Source organism: Diabrotica virgifera, chromosome 4 (genome assembly GCF_917563875.1).
Source record: "Diabrotica virgifera virgifera chromosome 4, PGI_DIABVI_V3a".
NCBI classification, from domain to species: domain Eukaryota; kingdom Metazoa; phylum Arthropoda; class Insecta; order Coleoptera; family Chrysomelidae; genus Diabrotica; species Diabrotica virgifera.
Genome location: NC_065446.1, coordinates 25,615,104 through 25,633,114, shown reverse-complemented (window position 1 = coordinate 25,633,114; position 18,011 = coordinate 25,615,104). Strand labels below are relative to the sequence as shown.

Here is an 18,011-nt window from a genome sequence, read left to right as displayed (position 1 = left end):
TCCATCACTTAAGGTTACACTTGGAACATTCCTGATTCGCTTAGAAAATTTTTGTAATGTGCTAAAACCGTCCACCAAATTTCATTAAAATTGACTTACTAGATTTTGCATAATAATTTTGCAATCTAAAATTTTTTTTTAAATTAAAATTTTTTAAAATCTTGCACAACAAAAACTAGAACATACAAAGATTTTTCAATTTTTTTACATATATAGAAGCACTCCACCTAACTAATGCACTCTACAGAATTGAAATCGGATTATTTAAGCAGCCTCAGCAATATTTTAAAATTATAAACAATTTTTTGACTTATAAACAAATTAGTGCAGTGTCCAGGAGGGGGTGCTACGGGCTCCTTTATTTAGATGGACTTACCCAAGTTTTTTTATGTATTTTGACCCGTAGAACACGAATTTTTCGGGTAACAGTTGATCCGAATGTCGATAAGATTGTTATAAACAAAGAACTTAAGGAATTACATTTTCCCGTTTAACTATTAAAAGGTTGTATGTTTTGAGTTATTTGCAATATAGCTAGGAGAAAATTAGTTTTTATGATATATTTAAACAAAATATCAACTCACAGTTTACACAATTTTAATTGGAAATTACAAATTTTACAATAACCATAATATTCTATCATGTGTGTCCTTAAATAGGTTAAAATTTAGAATTTGGTTCTGATTTATTTCAGTTACGGAAAGGCTTGCCTGATGCTTTAGCATATCGTATCATGGTTATCCATTGGTGTGGAGCATATATATGACTTAATGTTTTTTTTTCCGTTTTTCTATAAGGGCATGCATTGAATCACCCTCGTTTTGTGAATGTGCTATTTCAAAAAATATATGTGTAATGTTAATATTAAACTTTTTCACTACATAGAAGTAGGTAGCAAACACTATTCTATACTTATTTTGTCCACCACAACTATCAAAAAGGAAAAAAAAATCTGTAAATCCTTTTTTAATTTTATTTCGATAAATTGACTTATGAGATGCACCATATGTTTAAATACTTTATAAATTAAACATACGTGCAACATATTTGTAACTCATTTAAAAATATTGTTAATCGTGAAGTATAAAGTGTTACTGCCTTTTTCACGCTAAAATGGCACACGTAATTTAAAATACAACTTTTTTGAATGAAGTATTACCCAAACTATTGAGAATTAAACTACGTCGTTTATATTGATGTGTGCGCAATTTTTTGCTGAATTCGCCTGTGTTGAAATCTGAAAAAAGATGTAACTTGAGTTACAACCTTATTCGATGGGGGTGTCGTATTGTTCTGAAGCTTTTTTCCTGTGGCATCTTAATGCAATTTACTATTTTTATTGGGAATAAGCCAAAATTTTACTTTAAAATAAGTTTATATTGACGTTTCGATTACCGCTTCGGAAATCCATGTAGTGATCGATCAGTAAACTCATCTCGATCCATGGAAAGCGACGAGCCAACTACGAACCAACTGGTGCGAAGTTTATATAAATGCTTTATTTAATGTGTAATTTGGGTATTATTGATTACATTGTGTTTCTCACGTTTATTATCTCTTCGGAACACGTTATTCACACATTCTCGATGCTATGACACGAACAGGCAATATCGTTGCCAACGCCGTCCAAATTGAACTGCGAATATCCTTCGTGTTAGTCCCAAACACCGACAGGCCGTGGTTCGTGACGAGCGACGAACGAACAACTCGCAGGCGGTTCGTCCCGCCTTACAAAATATACGAATATAGCGTTCGCAAACGGTTCGCGAACAGTTCGGCTCGAATATGTGTACCGACCTTAACCAGTTCATAGTGTTAAGTTTTATTGCTCAGCTTCACCACATACCAAATGTCTATACTGTTGTTGCTTTACTTTATCGTGTCCAGCCATGTCATTCATAAAATTTCGGCACAGTATCGGGCTACGTCGGTTTCATCTTTGTTGGAGAGCCACAAATCTTCGAGAGCACACCGATGAGGACAGTTTCTGCATGAAAGAAGATGTTCCATATTCTGTATTTCTCCACATCCACAGTTCACATCATCTTGGTCTATTTTGCCCCATTTTACGATGTTTAATTTTACTGGAGCGACCCCGTTCTTATCTTATTCATAGTTCTCCACGTTTTAAAACCTAGGGATTGGCCGGTCCATTGAACCTGGGGAAGAGGAAAATACTCAGACAGTTCATCCTGCACTATTCCAAGGAAGCTTTTCCTCGATTTCAGTCGCTTTCGTGGTGTTCGAGCTTTATATAGGGCATGCCGCTCGTCCGCAATCTGTTTAATTTTCTCTACGTGCTCTGCAACGCCTCTGCGTCTTGAGGGTTCTGCGAAACCCGCTGTTTTATATTATAGATTTGAGAGTGGCGTTGGTTTCGTGCACCCCGTTACTATCCTGCATGTCTTATTTAGCGCAGTATCAACTTGTTTGGTGTGGACTGACGTACCCCAAACAGGGCAAGCATATTCAGCAGTTGAAAAACACAGTGCCTGTGCCGTTGTTCTCAAGACGACAGGATATGCACCCCATTTACTTCCTGTTACTTTCCCTCTCGTTTTTATGCAATGTTGTCTGTAAGTGAGGGACCGGCCCAGATTTTCTTCTTCTTCATGTGCCGTTCTCGATTATCGAACGTTACCTTTCAAATTGGCTATAGTAATTTTGTTAAGCTCTTTTGTTAAGCTTTTGTTAATGCAGCTCGGAAAAGGGATGCAGAGGATCTGTTATCTGTTATACCATTCTCTCAGGTTTTTAAGCCATGACGTTCTTCTTCGACCTGGCTGTTTTCTTCCGTCTACCTTGCCTTGTGTTATTAAATGGAGTATATTATATCTCTCTGGGTGTCGCATAACATGGCCAAAATATTCAAGTTTTCGATTTTTAACTGTTCTGACGACTTCCGTGACTTTTCCCATCCGGTGCAGATTTACTCCTAGATATATAGGTTATGAAACACTTCCCTGTGGGAGGCCGTTCTTTTGAACTCTCCACCCACTTACTTTGTCCCTTTGTCCTCCAGCATGACGAGTATTTGAGGGCCGTAATTACAGCTGACAACGATGTTACTGAAGAAATAAAAGACAGAATCCAATCGGCAAATCGCTGTCTGTTCGCACTGAATACGCTTATAGAATCAAAAAATCTTACAAGAAGTTCCAAGATCAAAATCTATAAATCCATCGTCAGACCTGTACTAACATATGGATGCGAAACGTGGACCATGACCAAATCAAACGAAGAAAAGCTCAGACGTTTTGAACGAAAAAGGCTTAGAGAAAATTTTCGGACCTCACCACGACATTAACACAAACCAGTATAGAATCAGAACCAACATCGAATTAAAAGCACTCTACAATGACACCTATATTATCCAAAAAATTAAATCACAGCGACTAAGATGGACAGGCCACGTGCACAGACTTCATAACGAGAGACTTGTAAGACTGGTATGGGAGGAGATTCCTACAGGCAAAAGATCACTCGGACGCCCCAGAATGCGATGGAGAGACAACATCCAAGCAGATCTCCGGAAAATGAACATTCCATTTGACCCTAGGTTGATGGAAGACCGAACAACTTGGAAGAAAGTTGTACAGTAGGGTGGGTCGGTTCTCTAGTTTTTTTATGCCTGTAGGGAAAAATGTTGCCAAATGGTCTAGAATTAATAGTGATTTTTTTATTTTTTTTTACTTTAATATTTTACCCCCCCGCCGGACCCCTAAAAAAAATAAAAATTTAATTCTTACATCAATGAAGCCTTATGCTTCAAACGACTGAAAATAGCTTAAAATGCACTAAAAAATATAATTATTTAATTTAAACAACCTTAAACTCCTCCGCCCGCTAAATTTGTTGAGTTCCAGAACGACCCCTATTACCCCAAGCACTCAACGTCTACACCGACTATCCTAAACTATGTATGGCCTTCACTTGACCCGCGTCGGTGTTTATTTTTAGTTCAGTGTTGATTACTTGTGCGGTTGTGTTGTAACACTAATATATATTTCATATTCGTTGTAAGTATTATTATTTGTTTCATTATTGTCTCTATTAGTGAACTGTTACTTTCAAAATCACCCGTGTTGAGCTGGCCCCCCCCCACTTGCAAAAATTAAAAAACAAATAGCCTTGATTTATGAGCTATTTATGAGCTCTCATATTCCGCAAACTAAAAATTTTGAGCTCGTTCCACTGAGCAGGAATTTAATACCCTAGTGGGGGGGGGCTGAGTCAGCCCCCCCCACTACTTAGAAATAGGAATATTGAATCGGTTTTTGCGGCAGAATTACGAGCTATTTATGAGCTCTTGAAATTATATAGTTTTGATTTTTGAGCTTATCCCGTTCACCCCCAAACAACCCTTTAATTGATTTAACTTAAGAGAAAGATGCTGAGAAAACTTAAAATATATCGTATTGCGGATATAATTCCTATAGCTTATATACTCTAAGAATAAACTATTAAATCAAGGGCATTTCGATTATTGAGCTGCAACCCCTTCGCAAGAAAACCACCCTATCTTCCCGGCTTAAGAGAAAGTTGTATTTAAAATGCGTTAAACTAATTATTTGGCGACTACATATCATTTAATAATTTATAAGCTTCCAAATTACGCGCATTTAGATCAGTAAATTGCAATTTATTTTGTATAGTGCAGTCACTGAAGGTAAAAATCAACGATTACCTTCAAGTTCGGTGAACCTTCATCGATTTTCACGAAAATTGGTCAGTGGTTAGAGGATACGTCAAGAAACAAAGGTGACATGGTACCACCTTGCGCCTTTACCCTGAGGGTGGATACCGCCCCTTCTCGGGGGTGAAAATTATTTTATAAAAAATAACTGCACAAATCAATAAATGAACAAATTAAAAGCAAAATTTATTATATAAAGTTAATAAAATAAGTCAATACTTTTTAAGTTATTAAAGATCAAAGATTTTAATTATTTGTGAAAAAAATGCATGTTTTGAAGAGGTTTTTTGTAAATCACTGAAAAACTGTAAGTTTTCACAAAAAAGTTAATAGTAGTTTAATTCGCATAGCTTATATTCTAAGAATAAACTCTTAAATCACGCACCTTTCGATTACATAGCTACAACCCCTTCGCAAGAAAACGACCCCATTTTCCCGGCTTAAGAGAGAGTTGTTCTTAAAATAATTTAAATTGATTATTTGGCGACTACATATCGTTTAATAATTTATTAGCTTGCAAAATATACGCATCTCAATTATTGAATTGCCATTTTCTTTCTATAGTGCAGTCACTGAAGGTAAAAATCAACTATTACCTTCGATTTCGGTAAATCTATATTTATTTTCACGAATTGACAATAACAACTTGGGGTTTTAGCCTGGGGTATATGTCACCCCTTCTCGGGAGTGAAAATTACTTTATTAAAAATAACCCCACAAATCGAGAGAGGGACAAATTGTAAGCAAAATTTGTTATATAATGTGATTAAAATAAATCAATACTTTTTGAGTTATTAAAGATCGAATATTTTAATTTTTGGAAAGAAAATGCATGCTTTAGAGCGATTTTTCATAAATGACTCAAAAACTGTAAGTTTTTACAAAAAAGTTTTCATCACTAAAATTGAAGCTAATAAAGAATATAATAAATTGCTTACTTGAAAAACCTTTAATGTTAATTTAAAGTAAGTTATTGGTAATTAAATGTATATTTTTTTCCGCGACTGTTCAAATCTAAGGGTTCAAGCTTAAATAACGGGAAAAGATGCATTTTATAACACTTAGGTACTAAATACTTGTCAAAGTACTTAGAAATACCCATCAAAAATAAGATCCAGAAAAAGTTGATAGTATCAAAATCCGCTCACCAATTTTCGTGAAAATGAATGGAGATTTACCGAAATCGAAGGTCATAGTTGATTTTTACCTTCAGTGACTGCACTATAGAAAGAAAATGGCAATTCAATAATTGAGATGCGTATATTTTGCGAGCTCATAAATTATTAAACAATATATAGTCGACAAATAATTAATTTAAATTATTTTAAATACAACCCTCTCTTAAGCCGGGAATAAGGGATGGTTTTCTTGCGAAGGGGTTGTAGTTCAATAATCGAAAGGCGCGTGATTTTAGAGTTTATTCTTAGAATATAAGCTATACGAATTAAACTACTATTAACTTTTTTGTAAAAACTTACAGTTTTTCAGTGATTTACAAAAAACCTCTTCAAAACATGCATTTTTTTCACAAATAATTAAAATCTTTGATCTTTAATAACTTAAAAAGTATTGACTTATTTTATTAACTTTGTATAATAAATTTTGCTTTTAATTTGTTCTTTTATTGATTTGTGCAGTTATTTTTTATAAAATAATTTTCACCCCCGAGAAGGGGCGGTATCCACCCTCAGGGTAAAGGCGCAAGGTGGTACCATGTCGCCTTTGTTTCTTGACGTATCCTCTAACCACTGACCAATTTTCGTGAAAATCGATGAAGGTTCACCGAAATTGAAGGTAATCGTTGATTTTTACCTTCACTGACTGCACTATACAAAATAAATTGCAATTTACTGATCTAAATGCGCGTAATTTGGAAGCTTATAAATTATTAAATGATATGTAGTCGCCAAATAATTAGTTTAACGCATTTTAAGTACAACTTTCTCTTAAGCCGGGAAGATAGGGTGGTTTTCTTGCGAAGGGGTTGTAGCTCAATAATCGAAATGCCCTTGATTTAATAGTTTATTCTTAGAGTATATAAGCTATAGGAATTATATCCGCAATACGATATATTTTAAGTTTTCTCAGCATCTTTCTCTTAAGTTAAATCAATTAAAGGGTTGTTTGGGGGTGAAGGGGATGAGCTCAAAAATCGAAACTATATAATTTAAAGAGCTCATAAATAGCTCGTAATTCTGCCGCAAAAACCGATTCAATATTCCTATTTTTAAGTAGTGGGGGGGGCTGACTCAGCCCCCCCCACTAGGGTATTAAATTCCTGCTCAGTGGAACGAGCTCAAAATTTTTAGTTTGCGGAATATGAGAGCTCATAAATAGCTCATAAATCAGGGGTATTTGTTTTTTAATTTTTGCAAGTGGGGGGGGGGGGCAGCTCAACACGGGTTTCAAAATCAATGACGGAGAGATGTAAAGTATTAACACGGCAAACAATTCGTGATCCCGTCTTCGATGAACCTACCGTTTTAGGTGAAACAGGGCTCCCCTGTTATGGTGACTGGTGACGTCATGCGATATTTCCTCTATATCCAAAAAGACGTATCAGGCAGTGGTGAAGGTAAAAATAAAACAGTTACCCAAATAATTAAGACTGTTATGAACAAAACTCAACAAAATTGGAGAAGTCACTTAAGAAAACAAGTGATGCTGCAAAAAGTAAGCTTCAAAATGTACCGATTGTGCAAATGTACCGATTTTTCCTTGTGTATTTAATTGACTATTTCCTTGTGTATTTCCTTATTAAGAAGTCGGACAAAATTCCAAAAATAGAACAGGCTTTCCTAAATGACCAAAGAACTACACGATTGATGTTTATCGGGAAAGTAGATGCCAAAACATGTAAAAAATTGCAGACAAAATATAATAAAAAGCAGCAGAGACCTCCCGTGTAATATCATGGAGAAAAAAGATCAAAAAAACTTTCCGTGTATTGTCCCAGAAATAAACATTAAACAGGACGATCTATCAAATATATCAATGCAAAGTCAACCAGACTGTGATCCAGACTTCCAATCTGAGTCGTCAATTTCTACACAAATTATAACGGTTTAATTTTCCGCGTGTAAAATCTAACTCATTTCGTCAAATAGCTTGTTTATGCCGGTGCTGTACCTACATGTGTGTTCGAATGCCATATTCCCCATAACCATCTGTTTTCACACTCAACGTGGCTATCTAGGAATGGACAAAATCATTAACACTTAATCTCCTGAAACAGTCATAACTCATTTAGAATTAGAGTTCTGAGACACTGCTACGATGCTAATAAGGGCCTTTTTTGTGTGTTTTTGACGACCGTTAACAATCTCGCGTCATACAAGCCATCAGCCCTATTTAAGCAAAAAATCCGTGAATTCTTGTCATTGTGTGTATAGTTTTTGAGCTGTTAGTGGCTCATTAGTTTTTTGGTTTCGTCCGAAGTCAGGACGCTTCGACGCTTCAGTTAAAGTTCTTTGTGTTCGTGCTAAAATCTCACGTAATATTACACGTGGTAAGTTTTTTTAAATTTCCTAAGTCAATTCAATGATATTAAAGAAATCCTTTTTTTTATCTTAAAGAGTCCGAGGGATATATTCCAATCTTGACCATTTTTCGACAACAGCAACCCCCAGCAGGCTGGATACCGGCTGTTCATTGTTCATCTTTAAAGTCGCCGCAAGACGACTAGCCATCCACCCTTCAAACATAAGGTCAGTCAGTAATTTATTTTGTGTCGCGTGCCATCTAAATAAACAGATGAGGCACTTTGAGTTGTTTGATCTGAAATCGTGTCAATGACCTATTGAGTGTTAGGAGATTCCTTTACGTGATTAAAGAACTTTCTTAATTTTTGCAAATATAGTTCCATTGTGAACTATTAACGGACAATTTTTTTATTTAAAACATTTTTTTGTGTATTTTTTGTAAATATATAAATAATAGGTTATTGTAGAGTAAAACGAAACATGAAAAGCTTTTTATTGGTTTCACAGTGGACAATGGTCTAATTAACTTCATTCATAAAATTTAGCTTATTTAGACATTATCTTTCATTTTTTTAAAGTTTCTTAAATATTGCGTTTGATCAGTTAGTACAATTAGAGACCACGGTCCCATTAATAGGATAGTATACATAATGCATGATATTCTGTAAACACCGTCAAGAGTAGGGACATGTAATATATTATAATATATATTAAAACTATTTAGTATCGTAAATAAAGTTTTTTTGAGATTTACTATTTTTTATGAAGTCCAGTATAAGTTCCTTATTTTTATGTGTATATTTTTTTGTGTATTTTTTTACAGGTATGTTATTTTTATATTTATGTATTTCCTTTATAAATTTAGTGGTAAAAATTTAAACGGCGCCCAACTTCTAGTCTTATGTATTCCGTATCGTTTGTCTTGTCTTAGCCTCATCTCAATCTCCCAGCTACCCTATTTTAAGATCTGAATTCGAACCCCCCCATTTTTACGCTCCCGACTCTGAGCAACGAGGTCCTTGGATAATCCTGGTGTTCGGTCCAGCACGTCATCACATGAAGTGATTTCTTTGTCCGTTACACTTATGGCGCACCAACGCTCTGGGCTTTTCCTTAACCATCTTTTCTAATTGTCCTTTTGTCAGAGAGTTGAGGCTTGTTTCATAATACCTAATTTTCTCCCGTATTTACTCGATCAAGGTATCGTCAAATCCAGTCACGCAAAATGGATAAATCCATTGTAGCGTACCTAAAGAAGGAAGAAGTAGAGTACGAACTTAAAATTCGTGGTACAAAATCACGAAGACAATGCAGTGACAAAAAGAGCATGTTAAAAAAGCTCATACAAAAAGGATCACCAATTGATTTGGAAAATAATCCGCTAAATTTTGCAGAAGAAAAAACAGAAATAGAGAGAACTATAGCTGATATTACCCAGATAGTCGAGCAATTTGAAGGAAATGTAAATGACTCGACATACAGAAGAGCTAAAGCCCTTAGTACACATGTGTCACTAAGAATTGGCCGAATGCCAATAGACATCACAATAGAAGATCAAGTAGAATTTAAGGACGAAATATCAGCCACCTGTCTTCTACTGGAAAGCCAGTTAGACGAAAAAATTATTCCCAACGATAATAACGAAGTCAGGAGTGTAGATACTACTTCTGCCTCTGTTTCTAGTTTTGCCCCTCCTATAGTTCAGGTAACAACTCCAATCAACCTCTCCGATTGGAATATTAAATTCTCCGGTGATCCTAAATCCGTGTTTACATTCCTTGAAAAGGTTCAGGATATTGCGGAGTCTCGCAAAGTCGACGATGACGTTCTGTTTAGGTCTGCTATAGAATTATTTTCTGGTAGTGCAGTTACTTGGTTTCGCAGTGTCCGAGATTCTCTTTCCAGTTGGTCTCAATTAATAAATTTAATTAAAGCTACCTTCCTGCCACATGATTACGAAGAAGAGCTTTGGCAGCAAATTAAGAATAGAAAGCAAAAGAGAAGTGAGTCGTTCATTCTCTATCAGGCTCAGATCTTAACGCTTGCCAAACGTCTTCCTTTCCGCCCATTAGAGCAGACACTTGTAAAATACATGCGTCAAAACATACTGCCCGAGTATGTCCCGATGATAGCGCTGCAGGATACTAACACTCTAGGAGAGTTAGCGCTTATCATAAAAAAGCTCGAGAATAATGTCCCATCAGTATCTACAAGGAAAGATAATCCACATATTTCCGTTGTCAGCGAGAAAAATGTGACTCCTAAAAGAAAATCCCCCCAAAATAAGCCCAATATTCCACCTCCCCAGGTAAACCAATCTAGAGTGCTTACCTGTTGGAATTGCCACGAGGAAGGCCATCGGCATAGCTTGTGCAATAAAGACCGCCGTGTATTTTGTTTCCGTTGTGGCTTAGAAAATGTGATTGCTCCCAAGTGTCCGATTTGCAAAAAAAACTAATTGCAGGAACATTTCGTGTTGGTAAATCCGTTCCACTTTCTTATATAAAATCCAACACCTGTCATAACAGAAATTCCGTAGTGTATAGTAAACAATCCCAAGATTGGAATAGATACTTAGAAATAGTTAAGAGTTTTTATAGTAGTACCCCTAATCCGAGACATGTGTCGTCATTAGCCATTTCGAAACCCTTAGGCAAAATAGATAATAGGCCATATCTCACTGTAAATATCTTTTCACGCGACTTTGTTCTGTTATTAGACACCGGCTGCTCCACAACGGTGGCGGGTAAAGAAGGGCTTGAATTCTTACAATTAAATGATGTTAAAATTAGCAAATTATCAGATAAAAGCGTGATTCTGGCAGATGGCTCTACTAAGTCAGTAATCGGCGTAGTGGACCTGCCCATTGTTGCAAATAATGTGTGTAAAGTAATTAAATGTCTTATAGTGCCTTCGTTGTCATACTCGTTTATCTTAGGTAGCAACTTTGCTAATAAATTTTCGTTGGTAATCGATTTTAAAAACAATCAATGGGACACTAATGAGTCAAACAAAGGTTTAGATTTATCTGGTTCAGATCCATTTAAGTATCTCTGTTCAATTGAGTCCTTAAACCCCCCTTCTCGTTCTATTGCCGAAAAAATTATTAAAGAATTCGATGTAGTTAGTAGCGCTGAAAACATAGGTAGGACTAATAAGATTCAGTTAACCATTGATACAGGAGATTCAAAACCATTTAAGAGACGTCCCTACCCTTTGTCCCCCTATATGTCAGATATTCTTAACAAGGAGTTAGATGAAATGTTAAAGCTAGGAGTCGTCGAACCTTCTAATTCGCCGTGGTGTTCGCAAGTCCTGTTAGTGAAGAAGAAAAATGGCGAATTCCGATTTTGTTTTGATGGTCGTCCACTTAATGAGATCACCCGTCACGATTCCTACCCCTTGCCCAACATTGACCGAATTCTTTCTCTTCTCCGTGGAGCAAAGTATATTTCTTCTATAGATCTAAAGAAGGCTTTTTGGCAAATCCCGTTGGACGCTTCGTCTAGAGAAAAAACGGCTTTTGGCGTTATAGGTCGTGGATCGTTTCAATTCACGGTTATGCCTTTTGGTCTCTGCAATTCTGCACAGACTCAACAACGTCTAGTGGATGCGATTTTTGGCCCAGAATTTGAACCATACATATTTTGCTATCTGGATGATATTATTGTATGTTCGCCTACCTTCGAGGAACATATTTCCCTATTAAGTAGAGTCAAGGAAAAATTAAAAGAGGCAAATTTAACAATCAATGTTAGTAAGTGTCAGTTCTTCAAAACCTCGCTCAAGTTTCTAGGTTATATCGTTGGAGACAACTCTCTACGCTCAGACCCCGATAAAATATCGGCCATGATAAACTATCCCAGACCTACCACCACCACTGAGATTAAACGGTTTGTCGGACTCTGTTCATGGTATCGTCGCTTTGTCAAAAACTTCTCGTCTCTTATATCTCCAATCAATGACCTCCTCAAAGGAAAAGGCAAAAAGCAAGCCATTAATTGGAACCAGAAAGCTGAAGATTCCTTTATTGCGATTAAGGAAGCGCTAGTTTCAGCGCCTATTCTTATCCAACCCGACTTTAAAAAGCCCTTTTCAATACAATGCGATGCTAGTAACACTGGCCTGGGTGCTGTTCTTACTCAGGAGTTTGAATCAGGGGAGCAAGTCATCTCGTATGCCAGTCGCTCACTTACCAGAAGTGAACGCAATTATTCCGTTACGGAACGTGAGTGCTTAGCCGTTATTTTCGCAGTAGAAAAGTTTCGCCCCTATGTAGAAGGTACTAAGTTTACCGTAATAACAGATCATTATTCCCTTCTTTGGCTTACTACGCTAAAAAACCCCTCGGGCCGTCTATGTCGTTGGGCTATGCGCCTTAAACAGCACAATTTTACCTTAGTTCACAGAAAAGGGTCTTCTCATAAGGTTCCCGACGCTTTAAGTAGAATTCACAACGAGAAGTCAAATTCTGAAGTCTCTGAATCCCCGAATATAGCTTATATCGATGTCGATATCGATAGAATAGATCCGTGGTACGACAATTTACGTACAAAGATCTTAGAAAATCCCGACAAATTTCCTCAATGGAAGGTAGAAAACGATACTGTTTTCAAATTTGTCCCGTCTTGTCTGCCATTCCAATCTAATGAAATAGAATGGAAAACTTTAGTCCCGTCACCGCAAAAATTAGATGTTCTACGTTCATGTCACGAACCGCCGGTTTGCGGACATTTAGGCTTTTTTAAGACTTTGTCGAGAATTAAAGAAAAATTCTATTGGCCTAAAATGAGACGTGATGTTCTCAAGTTCGTTCGCTCTTGCGAGGTTTGCGGGGCGCAGAAATCCCCAAATACTCCCCAAATGGGCCAAATGGGCAAACAAAAACAGGCCGATTTCCCATGGCAAATAATAGCTGTTGACCTAATAGGACCCCTTACACGCAGTAAACATGGGTATTGTTGGTTGCTAGTCGTCTCTGATTGGTTTTCGAAGTACACTTTGTTACAACCCCTTCGTAAAGCCACAGCCATCAATATAGCTAACTTTCTCGAGAATCAAGTTTTCCTGATGTTTGGTGTTCCACAGCATATCATTTGCGACAATGCCTCCAATCTAAATAGTTCTGTGCTTAAAAAGCTCTGTTCCAACTACGATGTCCAAAAAATTTGGTTTAACGCGGTCTATTCCCCACAATGTAATTTCGTCGAACGCAGCAACCGTACTATCGGCACTGCTATTCGTAGCTATATTAAGGACCATTCCGACTGGGACAGAGAAATTTATAAGATCAGGCAGGCAATCAATACCGCGAAACATGAAGTAACTCACCATTCCCCAGCATTCCTGAACTTCGCCCGTTTTGTCCCTCTTTCTGGTAACTATTATAATCAATCTCCAGGCGATGTAAAGGACATAGAATTCTCTTCTGCCGATAGAGAGAAGTATGTCTCTGAAGTTAGAGGTTTAGATAAAGTGTTTAAGGAAGTTAAGCTAAACCTAGATAAGGCATATAAACGAAATGCTAAACATTATAACTTACGCAAAAGAGATATGCAGTTCAACGTTGGTGATAAAATTTGGAGACGCAATATGGTTCTGTCGAGCGCTCCAAAACGCTTTATGTCTAAGTTAGCCCCTAAATATGTTCAAGGCACAGTAATCAAAAAGCTGTCCCCCTTAGTGTATACGATTAAGAACCTGGATGGTTCTAGTGCAGGAAATTGGCACATTAAGGATCTTAAGCCGTTTTACTCTGAAGAAGAGGATGACGAGCTTTCTATCACAGAGTTGGAATAACCTTGCAACATTTATTCTATTTTTTTTGCATAACATCCATCTCTACGGAACTTTTGTTCACACTAGAAAATAGATCCCCATCGAGTAACAATCTATTCTATGTCCATAACTTGGAATATGGCCATGAATTAGGATAGTGGTTTAATATTCTTGTGTTGGTTTAATACGGAGTGAAGTTTCCTGCTAGATACTAGGCACGGAGAAAAGTTAGGAATGACTTGTGAGGATTTCCGCTAGTTACTCGCTGAGATGGCATTTGCAGGATAACTCCACTCTTGTGGTCATCACAAAGTATTAATCCGCTTGTCGTTAAAAATTTCACCGTACTACGATGTAACTTTCTTGCGACTAGTTGTCATATCTACCTAGGACCTAAACCCCTACCAATCGCGACATTTCCCGACTTCGACCCTTTACCGACTTCGACTCTCACTGAAAATACACCTGCACGGCAGGCGTCTGATTACGCGTAAGCTATCAATGTCCTAACGATATGCAGATTTTGACAACTATCCAAATATTCTTTTGGTCACTTATTTCAATTTTTTTGACAACAATGCATTTGTTGAGAACCCCCTTGGCCTCCTTACTCACTTCTCAGTCTCTTTTGGTTCGCTGCAGTTAACGAGATGGTAATGGTGCTTTGGAGGTTTCGAAAGTTACTCGTGTTTTTTTTCGTTTTTGTTTAGGCTATTCCAGTACAAGTAATTTCGTCGGAAGTAGTAACCTTTTTTAGTTTTTGTACACACAATATCTTTAGCGAATATTTGATTGTGAAATGCTTTGCCATGACTTGACAAAGTAGAATCGAGTAAACATCCCACTAGCTATGACTAGTGCATGTTTCGTCCTCCAAGTCCGGTATGAAAGACTTCGCGGCAACTTTACATGTAGTAAACTTATTAGAACTCGACCCTCGGTGTTATTAGTGGACGCACTATAACTTGTTTTTGCAATGAGTTTATTTTTGCGAATATTGCTCGAGTTGAATGGTTAGTTTTTGTGTTTAGATTATTTTAGAGATAACCATTTTTGGTTTGGCTTGCGCCACTCTTGTGAAAATCTGCTACTAGTCGTTATTCTTACGAGCTAACGTGGCTTTCGAGTTTTTGCTTTTTGCTATCATAGTTATAAAGAGTTAGAATAGTTTTTGTACATATAGTTTTTAATATTTCTGTTTGATTTGCATTTGAATTATATCAAAAGAAAGTTTATTTGTCTGGTATTTCTCGTACTAATGTCCTTTTCTTCACTTTTTGCTTTTTCTTCGACCTTGTCACTGGCGCTGAAGTATTTCGAGAACCAGATTAATTACAGTGGGTCTAACGGGGCTAGGCTGCTGCTTGGTCATCAGGCCTTTTGATTATGGTGTTTGCTGCAGACTCCGATTGCAAACACTGGTGCTGCACCAGGTTTGAATCGTGCGGACGGGCAGTATAACGGTTTAATTTTCCGCGTGTAAAATCTAACTCATTTCGTCAAATAGCTTGTTTATGCCGGTGCTGTACCTACATGTGTGTTCGAATGCCATATTCCCCATAACCATCTGTTTTCACACTCAACGTGGCTATCTAGGAATGGACAAAATCATTAACACTTAATCTCCTGAAACAGTCATAACTCATTTAGAATTAGAGTTCTGAGACACTGCTACGATGCTAATAAGGGCCTTTTTTGTGTGTTTTTGACGACCGTTAACAATCTCGCGTCATACAAGCCATCAGCCCTATTTAAGCAAAAAATCCGTGAATTCTTGTCATTGTGTGTATAGTTTTTGAGCTGTTAGTGGCTCATTAGTTTTTTGGTTTCGTCCGAAGTCAGGACGCTTCGACGCTTCAGTTAAAGTTCTTTGTGTTCGTGCTAAAATCTCACGTAATATTACACGTGGTAAGTTTTTTTAAATTTCCTAAGTCAATTCAATGATATTAAAGAAATCCTTTTTTTTATCTTAAAGAGTCCGAGGGATATATTCCAATCTTGACCATTTTTCGACAACAGCAACCCCCAGCAGGCTGGATACCGGCTGTTCATTGTTCATCTTTAAAGTCGCCGCAAGACGACTAGCCATCCACCCTTCAAACATAAGGTCAGTCAGTAATTTATTTTGTGTCGCGTGCCATCTAAATAAACAGATGAGGCACTTTGAGTTGTTTGATCTGAAATCGTGTCAATGACCTATTGAGTGTTAGGAGATTCCTTTACGTGATTAAAGAACTTTCTTAATTTTTGCAAATATAGTTCCATTGTGAACTATTAACGGACAATTTTTTTATTTAAAACATTTTTTTGTGTATTTTTTGTAAATATATAAATAATAGGTTATTGTAGAGTAAAACGAAACATGAAAAGCTTTTTATTGGTTTCACAGTGGACAATGGTCTAATTAACTTCATTCATAAAATTTAGCTTATTTAGACATTATCTTTCATTTTTTTAAAGTTTCTTAAATATTGCGTTTGATCAGTTAGTACAATTAGAGACCACGGTCCCATTAATAGGATAGTATACATAATGCATGATATTCTGTAAACACCGTCAAGAGTAGGGACATGTAATATATTATAATATATATTAAAACTATTTAGTATCGTAAATAAAGTTTTTTTGAGATTTACTATTTTTTATGAAGTCCAGTATAAGTTCCTTATTTTTATGTGTATATTTTTTTGTGTATTTTTTTACAGGTATGTTATTTTTATATTTATGTATTTCCTTTATAAATTTAGTGGTAAAAATTTAAACGGCGCCCAACTTCTAGTCTTATGTATTCCGTATCGTTTGTCTTGTCTTAGCCTCATCTCAATCTCCCAGCTACCCTATTTTAAGATCTGAATTCGAACCCCCCCATTTTTACGCTCCCGACTCTGAGCAACGAGGTCCTTGGATAATCCTGGTGTTCGGTCCAGCACGTCATCACATGAAGTGATTTCTTTGTCCGTTACAAAATAACCCTCGAATTTCCGGCACTAGCAAAAGCAATAGACCGAACTGGATTATTGAGTAAAAAAGGAGCAATGATCGCTAGTGCAGTTGTTGAAGATATTGGATTGATATCCAAAAATGACAAGTCTTATGTAATAGACAAGTCTAACAGAAAATCATTTAACAGAAAATCAGTTGTCAATTAGCGAGTTGACTGCTGTTGGCTACGATGGTACTGTCGTTAATACTGGGCCCCACGGTGGTGTAATATATTTGATGGAATTACATCTTAAACATGTTAAAAATTTTAACAGAGTACATTCTGTGAGTATATGCTAATGTTTGGTTTTTAGTAAAAACTGCACCAGTGTGTACATTTGGAGCTCTTCACCTTTGGAAGCTAATTGAACATTCCAGATATTTAAGTGACGAACTAAAAGCTGTAGTTGACCCTGTGATTCAACGAAATGGCTTTTATTACCATCCTGAAGATATTTTACTAGCGATGATCTTTGACTCACGTCATCATATAAGAGAATTAGGATACAAAAGAATATTGAAGTGCAGGTCGAAACCACAAGAAAATATGAATAACACTGTGAGAAAATTTGAAATTCCCAAGTTCAATTTTCAAGCGAAATCCTACATTGATTTAATAAATTGGCAATAGTGCAGAGGGAGCCGCCAATGACGAAACATCTGGCTGATGAAGACATTCAAGAATTTATTAAATATGGTAGCTATCCAGAAGGAGATCTATGGAAGTTACCCTGTCATTCACAGGCTGTTGAAAGAGGTGTCAAATTAGTGACGGAGGCATCTTCGGCCGTATGTGGGTTTACTAATAGGAATGGTTGGATACGTACAACTATAGCGTCTAGAAACAACATGCCAAAAGATAGCAAACCAGATTATGAAGTAGGAAATTAAAAATTGCTCACATGGTTGGGTGGATGGGTGGGCAGGGATGGAACTCGATGGCAGCTATCTCCCTGTGGTGAGTTCTGGGTTATTTTGTATATTTTGATCTACAAAACAAGCGAAGAACTGCTCTTAAGTGGAAGAGTCGAAAAGTACTTGATTGTTTTTTTATAGCAACTTTTTAAACTACA

The 18,011-nt window shown here is 36.7% G+C and overlaps 2 protein-coding genes across 6 annotated transcripts in view; both read left to right on the top strand.

The window, feature by feature from the left end:
• LOC114334865 (protein doublesex) overlaps positions 1-18,011 on the top strand; it is a 773,059-nt gene that overhangs the window by 23,122 nt on the left and 731,926 nt on the right. The gene's annotated exons all lie outside the window — the stretch shown is intronic.
• LOC126883483 (uncharacterized) lies at positions 7,756-16,587 on the top strand. 2 transcript variants are annotated; one of them, XR_007697667.1, is made up of 2 exons: positions 7,756-8,204; positions 15,932-16,587. XR_007697667.1 is itself a non-coding variant. In XM_050649066.1 (2 exons), exon 2 carries the CDS (start codon positions 9,404-9,406, stop codon positions 10,634-10,636), a length of 1,233 nt encoding a protein of 410 aa, XP_050505023.1. In that variant the 5' UTR covers positions 7,756-8,204; positions 8,272-9,403; the 3' UTR covers positions 10,637-11,608. The 2 variants fall into 2 exon arrangements, 1 of the variants encoding a protein (XP_050505023.1); XM_050649066.1 differs by lacking the exon at positions 15,932-16,587 and adding an exon at positions 8,272-11,608.

Coding starts and splice junctions, on each gene's coding strand:
- LOC126883483 (XM_050649066.1), top strand. CDS start 9,404: ATGGATAAATCCATTGTAGCGTACCTAAAGAAGGAAGAAGTAGAGTAC.